A 16,684-nucleotide genomic window follows, 5' to 3' on the forward strand; every position below is an offset into this window, starting at 1 on the left:
TAGCGTCTTAGAGTTAGGTTATAACCCAAGATCGCAACAATATTTAGGGTTAGGTTTAGTCTTAGTCACGTGACCTAAACTGGCCAAATAGGGGCACTGTGTACGGATAGAATGTCGGTATATCGATACGGCAACCGTACGGATAGCCACTGCCTTCATTCAATTTCTACACCCAACTGTTACTGAGTAAATTATGATTTTTTTTTTTGATTATTATTTTATTTCCATTTCATGGCACATTGAACATAATCCAAATGTTGTTAAAGTCATAACATTTCTAATCAAAGCCACTTTCGATGGTTCATGTTGGGGTTTCTACCTATTATGTTGTTTAGAGTTCATAAATGTACTCAGAGCCAGATCATTTATTTATATTCAATTAAATTCATTGGTGTTATTCTTTTCTAAAATAATTGTACATTTTGACAAATTTTTTATTTTATACAGATGCCTTTGTGGAAAATAAATTAAGTTCCAGTTGTGCAAGATTTGGTTTCTGCCTTTTTCAATTTACAGATGTTTACTGTATCTAAGGAAACCGTGTTAATTTATTTTTTGCTCATTTTAATGCATTTTTGTAACATTACTCCCATTTTGGCCACTTCTCCATCAAATTTCAATGCATTTCTGCACATTTTTTTTTAACTTTCAAATACACTTTTAAACACTTTCCACCTACGTTGACCCATTATTGTCACTTAACTAGGGCTGGGAAATATGGACCAAAATTCTTATCTTCATATTTTTATTCAAAATAACAATACACGATATGGATCTCAATATTTTTAACTCAATAAAATCTTATCAGAATGGCAATTATAGTTTAAATTTGCTGATATAAAATGCCACATAGGTACATTTATTATCAAACAGCTGCAAAATATGTCACTTTTGGCTTATTCTCCTCTAAGGGGACAGCACGTGTGAGTGATTGCTGTAGAAATCCATCTGTGCTTTTCATTCAGTTCTCAAAAGTACGAAAGCAGCAACTTCTAAAATAAGTATTTAAATAGAAAATACAAATACATCGATATAGGCAATATTGTAATTTTCAATATCGCCAAAATAAAAAACTTGATATATCTTGAATCTCGATATATTGCTGAAGCCTACTTTTAACCTCTTTTCACCATATTTCATGCTTATTTTCACCAATTTAATTTAACCAAATTCATGATTTGCCATGACCATTATTTGCCAGTTTAAACTACATTTTTCTACTTTTTAAATTGCATTACCCCAACCCCAAAGGGTTTTACAGCTTTAAGATGATTATATACTATGGTGCAAATAATAAAATTATTAAAATTCCTAGATAACAGTGGATATTATTCAGATCAATAAATAAATGTGGTTATCACATATTCAAAGAACGAGGGACCACAAAAAGCTCTCCTGTCTCCACATGACTGTTCTTCAATGTTCAACCACCTCTGGGTACTGTGAGGGTTCCTGGTAACTTTATTTTGGCGTTTGCAGGCTGAAATCTTTGAGAACCACTGCTTTACATGATACAAACCCTGCAACGCATGGTAAATGTCAATGCGACATAGCAATGTCATTAAAAAAATAACCTGCTGTTCAGTTACTCTCAACACAATCTTTAATTTGATATCATTTATATCAAAACTGAGCCCACAACAACTTTTCCACAGAGAATCCGTACAATTGTAAGCAAATGAACAGCATGCAGCAGTTACAACAAGTGTAATAAAACAAAACCCTTTAATAGTCAAATGTTTACAGAATGACTGGACACATGGTGGTAAAATACAGATTTATTGACATATAATATTTCATCAAGCAGAACATTTGTACAGTGAGTGCATCCTGGACGTCCAGACTCCAACAAGTCCTCAGTGGTGGATTGAAGAGTCAGGGCGTCCCATTTAAGCTTGTGACATGTAAGCAGCTGAACCAGAAGCCCAATTTTAAACTCTGCACCTGAAGGCAGACACAGGACACACTCATTAGCACAGCAGACTACCATCACAGAGTGGATACATGAGGGAAAGTGGGACACTCTGAGGGTCTTAGTGGTGGTGATGGCAGAGGACATGGCATGGGGTGAAAGAGCAAGAACTACAACAAGAGAGTTTGGGAACTTGTATTATTATGTGAAGTAATCTCAGATTGAATCAGCATTTTCTTCACTTTTATCACTTTAGGAGAAAAATGTACATTCCACTAGGCTTTGTACCATCAGGAGTTTTGGGCCGATCACTGATCCGATCACATGAACTCAGGTTGTGTTTTTAGGAACCAACCAAAATCCTTTGGTACTACCTGATACAGATTCACGGGAAAACAAATGTTACCATATTTTGGGACCTAAATGTTGCCTTGTGACTGTGAGGGAGTGGAAGAGTTGAAGAATTTCCATGTAGGACCTGAACATAACATTTGTTGTTAGAGAGTGTGTGTGTGTGTGTGTGTGTGTGTGTGTGTGTGGGTGCGTGGCCCTTTAACAGCGAATGAATGTGCTGGTCACTCGACCAGTGTGCGGAGTGAGGGAGCGTGTGTGACCGGAGCAGATTGATTATAAGCTGTATGCCATTTTTAGTGATTGGCAAAATAAACATTGCAGCTGTTGAATTAAACCAGATTCCCATGACATACTCAATGACTGCTGTGAAACAAGGGAGTTTACCCCAAAGCTGACGATAGATTTAACTATAAGAGAGTTGGAGATGAAGCTGTGGAGAATCAGAATCAGAAATGTTTTAATGGCCAAGTACAGTTTTTAGGACAATACAAGAAATTTGACTTGGTAGTCGGTGCCCGAAACAAAAAACAAAGAAAACAAAGAAACAAGCCAGCAACAATAATAATGATGATAAATATAAAGGATGAGGGATAAATAAAGGAGAAATAGGATAAATATAAACATATATATATATACAGTATATATACAGAGGCAGATCAAACTGGAACTATGTGAAGCCTCCATCAGCATTAGCATTAGCAGCAGGAGCAAAGACATATTTCTCGACTGTGGCATCACAAAACCTGCTGTTGCTTATAGTCTGTATGCACAGGTGTACAGCAGGGGTGGGGCGCTTACACATGCACGTTTCTGTGTCCACCATCATCCTGAAATGGACAGAAGTGTCTGGTATAAAAGCGAAAGTAAAAGGGAGAATAAACAAAACAAGCGCGCACACGCACACACACACCTTTGTGCACAAGTGAAATACAGCTGTGTCATGTAGATAAAACAACTCTTTGGTGTAAATGAGATGAATAAAACAATGCAATGGGAGGATCTACAACAAGTTTCATCAAGACAATGATGTCATTGATTGGATCAGCGATTTAAGTCATTACAGCCAATCACATTAATCCCACACTGTGGGACCTAATTGCTTCCAGGACTCTCTTAAAAAAGAGATTATTAATCTCAATGAGACTTTCCTGGTTAAATGAAGGTTATAAAAAAAATTGCATAAAATGCAATTAGGATGCCCCCTGAACGCCTCCCTAGTGAGGCGTTCAGGGCACGTCCCTCCGGAAGGAGGCCCCGGGGAAGACCCAGGACACGCTGGAGAGACTATGTCTCTCGGCTGGCCTGGGAACATCTCGGGGTCCCCCCGGAAGAGCTGGAGGAAGTGGCCGGGGAGAGGGAAGTCTGGGCCTCCCTACTGAGGATGCTGCCCCCGCGACCCGGAAACGGCTAAGCGGGAGAAGATGGATGGCAAAATATCGGCTGATCAGATAGGTGTAAAGTCTACATTCCACCCTGTAATTCAGCCATCATTCACATCTAATAAATGTTTTTTATACAACTGATTATTACTGAATATGAAATCACATCCTGCATTTTCTGAGGTTCCTGGCCTCGAGTGCAGATGTAAAACAGATTTAACAACAACCCGACTTGCATAGTTTAATGCAGTGTTTTCCAATATTTTCCCTTGGAACAATGTGCCAAATCTTTATCAAAAAGTTTATCAATTCAGTGTGTTGTTACAGAAGGGTCACTGCATCATTGATCTGTTGTTTTTCATTGTTTACCACATAGCTTCACGGTTTTTTTATTGTGGATTTTTTTTAATTAAGATGCATAAATATGAATTATAGGCATCATAGCATCAGATCAGATACGACTTTATGTTAAATTAGAGCATGTGTCAAACTCAAGGCCCGGGGGCCAAATTCGGCCCTTTAGAGCATCAAACTCATGATAGAAAAAACATGAAACAATTTGTAAATTAAACTAATTCAGTCATAGATATCTCAGCCCCTCCAAATGCAAAAACTCAAATAAAATCCACAATATTTGCGGAGCTCAGTTTCCAGTTCTGATATCACATGATGGCAGGCAATTTTAATCTAAAATTGTTGAAAGAACGCTCAATTTTTCTAAAATCTGGCAAATTTTCCTCAAATGCATGGCTATGATTAAAGCTCCATAGAAGTGAACACAGAAAAAAAAAAAAAAAAAAAAAAAAAAAAAAAAAAACTTTCCACACTCACATAAACAAATATGCCTTCACTCATCATCTTTGAATTTCCCTTTAATGTATGGCACATAGCCAAGGATCAACTGCCAGTCTGTGAAGTGGATGAGCGCCACACCACCAACCACACCCCATGTGGCCAGGTTTGGAACCCTGGACAAGAGACAGCACAAACAGTTAGAAATGTTCATAGAAACCAAGCATAATAAGTGAATTAATAAAACAGCAACCTCCAACAACATCCCCTCTTAAAGGGGCAGTATTATGGAAAAAAAAAAAATCACTTTATAAAGTTTTGCTACAGTGATATACATCCATTTAGCCTCATTCAGAGGGCCGAAGTGTAAAAAGTTCTAAACAAAATTTTCCATTAATATGAATGTGTGGGGATGTAACGATTAATCGTAAGGCAGTTAAAAATCGATTCATAGGTATCACGGTTCACATCGATATTCTGAAAATTGAATCGCAGTACTTTTTTTAAACAGCAGAGGGCTCTATGTATTTATCCTTCTGTTTAAAAGTGTTGGCAGCGGGCAGAATCTTCTACTACTTTCTTTCTGGCCGCCTTCTACTCTTAAACATGTTCATAAATGATTCCTTACCCCTTTAGCACCGAAAGAATATCTGTAATATTATGTAAATATCTGTAAGAGTCAGGTTTTTCTATTAGCTCTGTCTGCTAGCGCATAGCATCTCTTCTTCACTGCAAGAATTTCTGCATGCCAACCGACCACTGAGGTACCAGCGCCCTCTGCTGGTCCAAACAAATATCTGACGTAAAATTGAAATGACTTTTTTTATTTTAAAAGTCCAATTGTTAGGGCACAAAATACATTTTCAGTTGGACTTTTAAAAAGAAAAATAACTATTATGCAGTTTTGCATTGTTTACTACAGAACCAGAATTTAAATGAATAGGCTTCTTCTTCATTTGTATTATTCCTTTTTTTATTTACTTAATTCAAGATGTATTTTTAGTTAAATTGCATTGTTTTGAATAGTTTATCAAGGGATTCTTTTGCCAATGAAAAATAAAAGGAAAATAGTATAGTATTTTCCCAACTAAAAAAAAAAAGAATATTTTTCAGTCATTTGTGTACAGTCCCATTTTGTAAAATAAGAGAATCGTATCGGGAGTTGAGTGAATCGTTACATCTCTATGAATGTGAATATAACAGTTTCTGTGAAAAGGCCCAGTTAGTGTCATCTTAACTTCAAGGTACAGTGTATGTATCCTCTAAATGCTTTGACTTAAACGCCGTAGTACAAATAAGCAAAACTCAGACAGAAAATAGAGGGGAAACCGAACTACTTTTATATTATCAAAACTATGGCAATAACATTTCCGTGGTTTAAACACCTGTTTATGATTAACTAACTGTGCATTGCCGATCATAATATATGATAAAAAAGACCAAAGCTAACAGACTACGGTGGTAAAGTAGAAGGTAAACAAGCTAGGCTAGCGTTAGCTCGTAATCTAAACGGGTCATTGGGAAGGACACGGACTGCTTTAATTAACACACAGACTGACAGAATCAACCAAACAACACTTGACTTCATTTCTCAGACAAACTGACTCACCACGCCCTGATGAGGGTGATGTATTTGGGACCAACGAACTTGTTTAATATGTTCTGCACCATGCTGACCTTCTCCTTCTCTCAGCTCCGATGAGCCTGTGAAGGACCCCACGCTGTCCCCGCTAATGCCTGTTTAAAAAAAACAAGCCGTCCGGGTCGTTTAAGGCCACCGTGTAAAGAGAGAAACACCCGGATGGGATTCCAGTCTAAACCCAGTAAACACATGTAGGTATGTAATGACAAAACAAAACAAAAAATCTGTGCCAAACACATAAAATAAATGTTCTGTCACAAAATGTCATTTGCATATAGATTTCCATGGAGAGATAAATAAAATCTTTTTTACATTTATTCACCCTTTTAAAAAAAAAAAAAAAAGAAAAAAAAAACTTGCTCTCGGGAACATTTAATTAATAAAGAGTTGCATATTACATTACAAATAATGGATGGTACAACTTTAGTGGTAATTTTTTAGATAATCAATATTGTGATCCTTATGAATAAATACACCTTCATTGTTGTAAGTGGAAAACCACAAACTATTATAGGTCTAATTTTTAAATGACCCAATTTTATTTTTCCTTAAAACAGAATCAGGCAATATTAAATGAAAACATATTAATATTTGTAAACATCTTGCTACTTAAAAAATGTTCGATGATGTTTCTAATTTGTCTAACATACTTTGGTGTGTTTCTACTTGATTTATTTTCCTGACTGTAAATGTCTGTTTCTGTTTTTCTGTAGGCTTTTAAAAAGTATTATATTAACAAATAGCAACAACTATTCCAAATAAAAAAAATAAATAAAAAAATGACAAGAATTAAACAAAAAATAAAAACAAAAAACATAGTAACCCAGAAGTTACTGAAAAGACAAATTTCTAATGATTTGGGAAACTTTTGACAAATTTAAGACTATTTTTAACTCATTCAAATAAAGGGAAAACATGGCTCAGTTTTTAAATAATTGCATTTGTGATTTTTTTTTTTTTTTGGGCCAAAATTGAAAATATTTTTCACTTTTTATCATTTATTTTGGAACCAAATTTAATGCGATCAAAACCAAGTAATGGAAAACCAGAATTCTGACTAGAAATCAAAAAAGTATTTGTGCTCACATGTAAAAAAAACAAAACAAAAACAAGTTATAAATCCTTGTTGAGAAAAAACACTGTTTCTCAACCAGAGGTACGTGTACCGCTCAGAGTACATGAACATCTTGCAGTGGTTACTTGGAAACACAAACATGTCAATAGACAGTGTGTTCACATAACAGTATTAAATATTAATACATTTAATGATATACAGTATAAGATGCCACTTGAAATTGGTTCATTGCTTAGTTTTCTAGTTAAACACTAGTTGTATCACCTGAAACATAATGACATACAATATTTAAAAGTAAAATGTTAGAAAATGCTGCTCAACTTTGTTCATCAACAAATATTCTCGACCAATTAAAAAAAACATTGTTCATACCAGAAAGTATTTAATGCTTTTGAATATTTTTCTTCCTAAATCATCAGGAAATATTTACAACAAAATAAATCACTTCAATGGTCGAACCAAGCTGGTAATTTACCAGCATGCTCGTACCCAGTGGAAATGACAAGAAGACACACTTAACAAGGGTAAATGATGACATGTATGAGTTTTGATGCTCAAGCTGCAGAGGACAGTTCATATAAACATGAAAATAAAACAAGAGCTTGTGTAGGGATGAGCAGGTACCTATCATTTGAAAAGATGATAAATTGGTACGAGAGAGAGAGAGAGGAAAAAAAAAACAACTTTGGGAACCACTGGAATAAACCATGTCAAGGGTTGCATGCTCACCCTAGATTATGGTTCATTATTCTGCCACACTCCTGGTAATCTCCACATGCTGCTTCAAATCACATTTATTGAAAACTCACACTATAGCTTCTGCTACTTAACCATCCACTGATGACGTAAAACTGGGGTGTCAAACTCATTTTAGTTCAGGGGCCAAATAGGGAACAGTTTGATCTTATGTAGAAAAATGACTAATTTTAACATTATTGTGCCCTAGTTTACATTTTAACGTATACAGAAAATACTAAATATGTAAGAAACCGGGAATAAGTGACACATCATTCCCAAAACAATCTTCAATTTAAATTTCCTAGATTTTGTAACCAATATCTATTTAAGTTTAATTAACTTAAATTAAGAAATATTATGCAAATAATTTGTGGAAAATTGATGGATTTTGTAAGAATTTTAAGCAGTTTAACATGAAAAATGACTGCAATCATACAATATAAGCATTATTAGTTGAGTTTTATTTACACAAAGATTCATGTTTTCTCTGTAATTTTGACTTTCTCCTGCAAGCCGAATTTGATACTTTAAAAGGCTGGATTTAGCCCCCGGGCCATGAGTTTGACACATAGTAGACGTGAATGGTTAAGGCTGCACATTCATTCCTCTAGGCTTGTTTAACCAGGCAACTCAATTTTAGTATGATTACACATCACTGAAACCTGCGGAACCAAGAGAATATATATATATATAATAAAATGACATCCCTTGTAATTACTCATTGCACCGTAATAGAAAACATACAGTAGGACAACTGCAGATGGTCATTTTGATGCCAGCAAAAGTGCAGCTGCATTGACTCACAACCACATGATTGTTTAATCAAGTTTGTGTGCACCATCACTGTTTTTACAGATGCACAATGTCCTATGAAGTAACAAGCTTTTCTCTATTTGAGATCCTAAATAACTGTTTTCAAACTTCATGCAAGTCCTCAATTAGAACGCGCCAAACACTTTATTAGGGAGAATTTGAATTTTTAAAAAAAACGTTTTGGTGAAACTTCCACTTCTCAACATTTCTAGTCATAAAAGAATATCACTACACATCTCAGACGTCACTGAAGTTAACAAAAGCTGTAGTGCTCGAGGTTTTACAGGATTGTGCTAGAATAGAAAATTGTTTGTAAAAATCTTGTTGAAGCAAAATGTGCAGATTTTAGTAGTTGTGCACCAAAGGCAGGAAAAAAAAATAATTAAAAAAATAAATGGAAGTCGGGCACAATGTCTACAACCTTGTCTTGGCGAGTAAATATGTGACACATAGAAAACATCTGGACTTACAATAGTGTATAGAAAAGAAACTCAGTTGAATACAAATAAAGAGATTAAAACTAAAAGATCTATGTAACATTTATTTATTTAACTAGATACACAGAAAGAAAAAATATCTTTATTCCATTTAAACTTCTTCCTGAAAATTGGAGGAGGAAAAAAAAAAAGCATTAGGAGAATGGAGGGTGGGGGAATGAACAAGTACCTCTTTAATCTCCACGTTAAATCAAATGATATGGTTCACAAAGAAAAAAACTGGTTGTAAATGAAAATACAAGTTCAGGCACTGATAAGGTATCACTCTCCCATCATGACATCTTAAGTCTTGAGAATGAAAAGGCCACACTATTGATTTGTATAGGTCTTTTTCTTCATCTCTTTTTGTAAAAATTAAAACACACAAAAAATTCTCTACCTCCCACTTTTGATTACATGTTGGTAAAAAGAAGCAATTCACAACATGACATGGGAATAATATCACAATAACACTGTTTTGTTCTCTATATTATCCATCATCTTAGACCCACACGTTTGCCTCTGACAGGAGTGTGCAGGAGACGCTGAGCTGCACGCCGAGAGACACTTGGTGCAGGGCAGACGCAAGAAAAAGGATTATGATAATTATTCAAATGTAATGCAAAAAACAAACAAAAAACAAACAAACAGGAACACAACTCTTGAAAATGACGGTGATCCACATATAGTAGCTACATTCAAATACCAGTTGCATAATTACTGATAGACACAAAAATTCCCTTCGCACATTTTTTAATTAGTGCCTCACACTGAAGTTACAAAAGAGACACTTAAAAGAGCACAAACTGTCCATGTTCGCTCAGTTGGAAAGAAACGATGAAAGAAAACTGGAATCAAAAGAAAAAAAAAAAGGAAAAAAAAAACGCTTTCATCACTTCTCTCTCGTCACCTGTCCGTGCTCCTCCTCTGCTGTCCCAGTTCAGTTCGTTTCCCACTTTCCAAACAGGTTCATTTCAATGTTACATACCCCCTTATACAGCTCATCTACAATACACTCTAAACTTCAAACTAATATTGCCATTTATGTAAAAAATCTACAATGTATAGACTAACAAAAAATATATATTTTTATATATATTTAAATTTTGAAAAATGAAAAGAATAATGTATGAAGTGAATTCACGCTCACACTCCTCTCCGTACGGGACATGAGAGCACACTTATTCAGGAGGAAGGTGAGGGGCTGTAATTCAGTGGGAATGCTTGTTTTAGGAAAATAAATCCTCAGTCACACAAAGGCTCGTCCACTTTGATTGGCGAGATCCCTCCTTTAAAAGGAACTTTGTTTCTTTAACCATCAATTCAGGGGAACGACTGAGCTGATTCAGTCTGTGGGCAGGGTACTCTGCCTAAACTAATGCGGCAGCAGCACAGGATGCCCATCTGAAAGTGAGGGATTCCAATTGGTTTCTTCTTACAAAAATGTTCAGAAACTGAAATACAACACAGGTCAGCACTTTGCTTCCAGCTAAAAACTATACAACTGTGCTTTGCCTTCTGCGTGTACGCTTTAGTGCACAAAGCCATACGAGAACCTGGATGTAGACCAACAGACTGGTGGAGTAATACTACTATTTGTGGTCAACGAAGGAAGAACAGTTGCGGAGACGTTCAATTCTACCACAATCTATAATCTTCAAGGAAGAAGTCCTCTATTTCAAGACTCCAGATGCCTTGTGGGATGAGACTGGGCTCCAGTCAGAGACTTTCTCTATGTCAAAGTTCTCGTCTTGCACGCCCGCCGTGTTTGAACCGTCAAATCTTAGACTTCTTCTTTGGGGCCTCTTTCCCCTCGCAAAGACAAGTCATAGAACTTGAGACGATTCGACTACAGCTATGGGTTTGGTTACATAACATATGTAAGACTGTACCATCACGCTGGGAATGACACACATTTAAAATAATTGCTCATACATATAAGCAATCCCTCAAAATAAATGTTCCTCACTTGTAAAGCAATTTGCTTAAATGTCAGATAGAAAACATGTAACAATCAGGCACGAATCCTCGATTTCATTTGTGTGTGTTTCGGTCTCTCTCTCTTTTCCAAACAGAGCACCTCTCGGCAGTGAGTCCCAAAGTGTGGCAGGACAAAAAAGTACTCCGGCGTTCCATCGTGTGGAATTTCAAAAAAGAAAAATACAAGTCTTACATGTATATAAAACGAAGCAAAAACTTAAAAAAAAGTTCTTCACATTTGAGCTGTAGTCATGGTTGGGAGTGCGACAAACAGGCTGTGTCAGTTTTGGCAGTATGCATGTGTGTGTACAAGTGTGTGAATGTGCATCTTGAAACGTTTGAAAGGACAATACACAGACATGTCCACATTTACACACACACACCGAGAAAAATGGGTGGAAGAAATCTGTTAAGGCCACATCCTCCGACAGCCGAGGAAACACCGCCGGTCTGTGGAGAGAGAGAGAGGGAGAGGGAGAGAGAGAGAGAGAGAGAGAGAGAGAGAGAGAGAGAGAGAGAGAGAGAGAGAGAGAGGGAGAGAGAGAGCGAGCACAGATTTCACTTCACCATGTCTCAAAACAAACCATATTTTGCGGCGTATAGATGCTATTTTTTCATTTAAAGTTGAGGGTGCGGCCAATGTGGCGGTGCGCTTTATGTGTGAATTTTTCAGTCAGTCAGCACACATGTATCCAGTGCAAGCGGGTGTCTACAGCGGAATGAACATCAGCCACTGAACGTCACGGTGAACTGAATGTTTGAAAACAAGCTTTGGATAATGTGGGGAAAGTGAAAGCACTGACAGTTTTAATAACTCAGGACGGAGGCGTCATGGTACGTGTGCAGGACAGTGGAGGGAAACGAGTGGCAGCAGAAGTAATACAACTGTTGAAATTTTGTTTTTATTTTCTGTTCAAACTTGCTTTTCCTTAACCTTTCTTTTACTTTTATTATTTTTTTTATTTTCCTGTATTTTGTAAAGTGGCTTTGACTCCCAGAAAAAAGCACTATATAAATTGGATGCATTATTATTATTATGCCTAAAATAAGATTGCTGAGAAAAGCAAAATCCAATAACGATAATAAATTCATGTTTGAGGAGCAGTGCTGACTCATGCATTTACGGTGGGAAAAGCGTATAAAAAGGCTTCAAATGTAAGATAATTCCTCCAGTTTTTAATAGTAAGAAACCATAAACAGCATAAAGTGGCCAAATAACCACGTTGGATTTGTTCAGAAGTGATCTTGTCCGTATTCTGACTCAGAGTCCAGACCCGCCGTGATCACCGCTGAGGCGAAGGTGCACAGGAGCAGACGGAGGTGTGTATCAGTCTGGTTCCAGTAAAAAGTGACCATAAAAAGCTGTAAATGGACTGATATGCAGACGTGGGGCAGTGAGGAGGAGAACTTTATGTGGAGATGGAAACTCATCCATTGAAACTAATCAGAATACATGGAAATCTCAGTTAACGAGAGTATAGCAGCCCGCCTACCTGTCCGATTCTGATTGGCTGAGTCATTTGAAGGGCATGTTCATTAGGCAATAGCATGCGGCCTATTTGAAGGTGCGGGCTTCACATGTATTTTTCGTGGAAAATTGCAAAATTATTGGAATGCGGCAAATACAACTGTGCATTCAATAGTCAGGAAAATACGGTAATTCAAAGAGGAAATGAGAGTGCAGCAACATACCTGGTGTTACATGTGGCCAACCGGATTGTGGCCATCTCCTCCCATACTAGGATGACCTCCTGAGAGCTGCATGGGGGCGTCACCCACCACCCCAGAGACCTTCTCCTCTTCCCGGCGCTTTAAACACGCTGCTTTGGGGTTTAGGTTACGCTCTTTTAACAAAAACAAAGCAGAACCAAAACAGATCATCAGTAAATGTGAAAAAAGGATAAAGAAGGAAAACAGACGCCATGTTAGCAGACTGACCTCGGACTTGTTGCTCTAAGTTGAGGATGACGTTGACGGCTTGGTGGAGAATAAGAAGTTTGGTCTGAGGTTTGTCATGGCTGAGGTGTAGCTGGCACATCCTCCCGAGCTCCTTGAACGCCTCGTTAATGTCCCGTACTCTGAGACGCTCTCGGGCGTTGTTGGCCACTCGCCTTTCCTTTTCGCGCTCCATCTTCACTTCGGGGGGGAGGTCTTCATCATCTTCATCGTCCTGACTGGATAAAAAAGAAACACTGAGACTAAAGGCAGGAGGAACATATAAAGGAAAAATAACCTAAAAAATATTGGAGTGCAGATGGTAAACCCACACTGTTGCTCTGACAAAAACGACTACAAAGGTGATAAACAACATTCATATGAAATATTGTAAATATACAAATGACAATAATGGAAATTCCAAAGAACAAGACTATTTATTATTATGTGTATGGGAGATCAGGTTAAAATGTTTGCTTGTACCGTAATTTCCAGGCTATAAAGCGCACTGTTTTATTGACCGCATTACAATAATTTAGTAATTTTCCAAGAAAAATCTACACAAATGCCGCAGCCTAACATAGGCCGCACCCTATTGGCTGATGAGGGGGCCCGTCATACAACTCGGCCAATCAGAACGGGCAGGTAGGCGGGCTGCTGTACTCAAGTTAGATTTCACGGAAATGTCCGTGTTTCAACTGATGTTTCCTTTAATACATGAAGTCTCCTCCTCACTACCACACGTCTACATATCAGTCCATTTACAGCTTTTTATGGTCACTTTTTACTGGAACCAGACTGATACACTGCTTTGCCCGCTCTTCTTACCGTGAACTACCGCGGCGCGATCACAACGAGTCGGACTGAGTCGGAATAAAGACGTGATTGCTTCTGAAGAAATCCAACATGGTGATTTGTCTGTATCCAGACTGTTCTGATCTCATCTCCGTCCTCCTTTTGGAAGCGTCTGAATCAGCCTCAGAGTCCAGAGCGCTGATCAATACTGAACAAACCTAACGTGGTGATTCAACAGCTTTATGCTGTTTATCCTTCTATTACAAAATGGCTGATTTTTACTTCACCCACATTGCTGCTGCAGCAGGCGCTCTCTCTCTACATTAAATCTGTTACATTAGACCACCTGGTCTAATGTAACGGAGCTCAATTTTGTGGCGACATGAAGCTTATAAAACAGGGGGGAAAAATCCACAATTTAGCCGCATCATTGTTGAAGCCGCAGGGTTCAAAACGTGAGAAAAAAGTAGCGGCTTATAGTCTAGAAATTACGGTAGGTCTAATGTGAGGTCTTGTTCCACAGTACACTGTTTAAACATTCATTCTTATGGTCCCTACATTTTACATTCTGTGAGAGCGCAGTTGTTTTTGCATAATCAAATAAGTACAAACAAACAAATGAAATACAATTTAAAGTAAACGAAAGTTATGTAAAGTTTGTCATATTACCGATGTTATAACATGTCTGATAGTTTATGCAACGCTGTGGCCGTCAGAGGTGAAACTAAAGGCTTCCTTAAACATGAGCTTAGAGTGATGTTGGTAAAGGATCCACAAAAACACTACAACCTGATTTTCTATGGGTAAAACTTACTCATCTTTCTGGTCTGAAAGGCTAGAGAGCATCTGGAGGGTCAACGCCTCCTTTCTGAAAATGTGACATGAGGGGAGGGGGATTATGATATTGTTAAACACCTAGCATCGGCCGGGCAATCAGCGGAAAGCACAGGAGAAGAAAAAAGGAATAGAACAAGTGGCTCCTTTGAAACCTGATTAAAGATGAAAGGCAACACTGGCCATCACTTTGAAACAACGTGTGTACAAAGACTAAAGGAAACGTTACCTTGTTCGACTGCGCGCTACCTTGGAGTCCTTCTTCTCGTCATCCGACTTGTCTGCAATCGATGAGTTTTCGTCATCCTCCTTGTCTTCTCTTTTGATGTCTGAGCTGCTGGAGGAGTGTGAGGAGCGAGCCATGCCTCCGGGGAGACCTGAGGACAAGCAAACAAAATGTGAAGATATGCACTGAAAGAAATACCAAGCAGAGTAAAAACCATGTTATTTATGGAATGATTCATTCGTTAAATACAACTCAAAATATTGACTAACGTACTGGTGAAGCCTTCTGGTTGGCCGACTGGTGGTGTGGGTCCAGATGCATGATGACCGTGAAGGAGCGTGCTGCTGGGAGGAAGACCTGTGGGCTCCTCATGTTTTCCTCCCTGCTGATGAGTAAAGACAAACAATCATGAGAACCTTTGTTAAATTAAAATGTATAAGGATTTTCACTGCATGATATTTAATAAAATGAGCATCATCAGTTAAAGTCTGCATGAATATTAGGATGTAAATGAAAAATAGAACTTAGGAACACTTAGGAAATCATGCCAAATAGGGCAGAAAATAAATGTCAATAGATTTAGGCTAACTTTACAGATGTTTTTGAAACAGCAGTCGTGGCCAGGCAGTCAAAGCACATATTTTGAGAATTTAATTAGCTTTTTTTTTTTTTTAAGTACCTGCATATATAGGAGAGGTACCACATACGGTATTTTTTTTATTACATGTATTAAAAAAAATAAAGAATTGCAGTTAGAGAGAAAATGTAGGCGACACGTCATTGACCCTAATAGTTTTTCAAAAATAATAATAATGTGAGAGCAGATTAAGAGCATGAAGCATCCCTTTTAAATTGGTACATTTACAAAGGATGCTATATACTAAATAAGGAATGAAACAACATTAAAATAAGATTTGAGTGACAATTTTAAACTTTTTTTGACCATGTTACCTTTCAAGAGTTCTCTGAGCAACTAGAACTCCAATAAAATATATATAACATCCTAAAGACGATACTTAATTCAATTCAATTCAACTTTATTTATATAGCGCAAAATACAACAAAGTAATCTCAAAGCGCTGATTAGACTAAATTAGATTGACTTTATTGATCCCTTGGGAAGGCTCAGTCAGAGAAATTACAATTCAAGTAGCATTACAGAAAGAAAAGAAATATATGAATACAGAAATACAAAATATAATGGAAGAAACCAGAATGTACAGAAAAAAAAAAATAAATAAACAAAAAAAAACAAAGTTGGTGCTACAGACTATAGCTACTGCTCCTCCTCTGTCTGTTACCCCTCCTCCCCCCAACCCAGAATATGTACAGTTTGATGGCCTGAAGGACAAAGGAGTGTTTCAGTCTGTTTGTCCTGCGGTTTGGAAGGAGCAGTCTGTGGCTGAACAGTCTGCTCTGGTTGATGATGAGGCAGGCATTGTCCATAATGTCCACCACTTTGTCCAGTGTTTTTCTCTCTGCCACCGTCACTAGAAAGTTCAGCTTCATACCAACCACAGAGCCTGCCCTCCTGATTAGTTTGTCCAACCGGAACACATCCTTTTTTGAGGTACAGGAGTTTCCTGCAGATGTTAAAAGAGTGCAGTCTACTCAGGAAGTACAGTCTGCTCTGTCCCTTCGTGTACAGGTGGTTGGTGTGGGTTGCCCAGCCACAGCCCCGGGTAGGAGTAGGTAACACGAGAACACGTTTTTCTGACCTTTTCCCTCCCTTC

The 16,684-nt window shown here is 37.6% G+C and overlaps 2 protein-coding genes across 5 annotated transcripts in view; both read right to left on the reverse strand.

The window, feature by feature from the left end:
• Positions 1-1,760: 1,760 nt before the first annotated feature.
• On the reverse strand, positions 1,761-6,203 carry LOC114461929 (cytochrome b-c1 complex subunit 10-like). Its single transcript, XM_028444430.1, has 3 exons — positions 6,047-6,203; positions 4,477-4,613; positions 1,761-1,944 (listed from the first exon to the last, which is right to left on the reverse strand). Exons 1-2 carry the CDS (start codon positions 6,106-6,108, stop codon positions 4,493-4,495), a joined length of 183 nt encoding a protein of 60 aa, XP_028300231.1. The 5' UTR covers positions 6,109-6,203; the 3' UTR covers positions 1,761-1,944; positions 4,477-4,492.
• A 4,501-nt stretch (positions 6,204-10,704) lies between these two features.
• tcf3b (transcription factor 3b) overlaps positions 10,705-16,684 on the reverse strand; it is a 40,533-nt gene continuing 34,553 nt past the window's right edge. For 3 of the 4 annotated variants that reach the window (XM_028444221.1, XM_028444219.1, XM_028444217.1), the window contains 6 exons: positions 15,225-15,336; positions 14,955-15,102; positions 14,706-14,759; positions 13,100-13,335; positions 12,854-13,005; positions 10,705-11,611 (listed from right to left, as the gene is read on the reverse strand). In XM_028444221.1, coding sequence (XP_028300022.1) covers positions 12,860-13,005; positions 13,100-13,335; positions 14,706-14,759; positions 14,955-15,102; positions 15,225-15,336 — 696 coding nt within the window. In that variant the 3' untranslated portion in view covers positions 10,705-11,611; positions 12,854-12,859. The remainder of the gene's footprint in view (positions 11,612-12,853; positions 13,006-13,099; positions 13,336-14,705; positions 14,760-14,954; positions 15,103-15,224; positions 15,337-16,684) is intronic. The other variant, XM_028444218.1, reaches the window with a different exon arrangement.

The sequence above is a fragment of the Gouania willdenowi genome, chromosome 4 (assembly GCF_900634775.1).
Source record: "Gouania willdenowi chromosome 4, fGouWil2.1, whole genome shotgun sequence".
NCBI classification, from domain to species: domain Eukaryota; kingdom Metazoa; phylum Chordata; class Actinopteri; order Blenniiformes; family Gobiesocidae; genus Gouania; species Gouania willdenowi.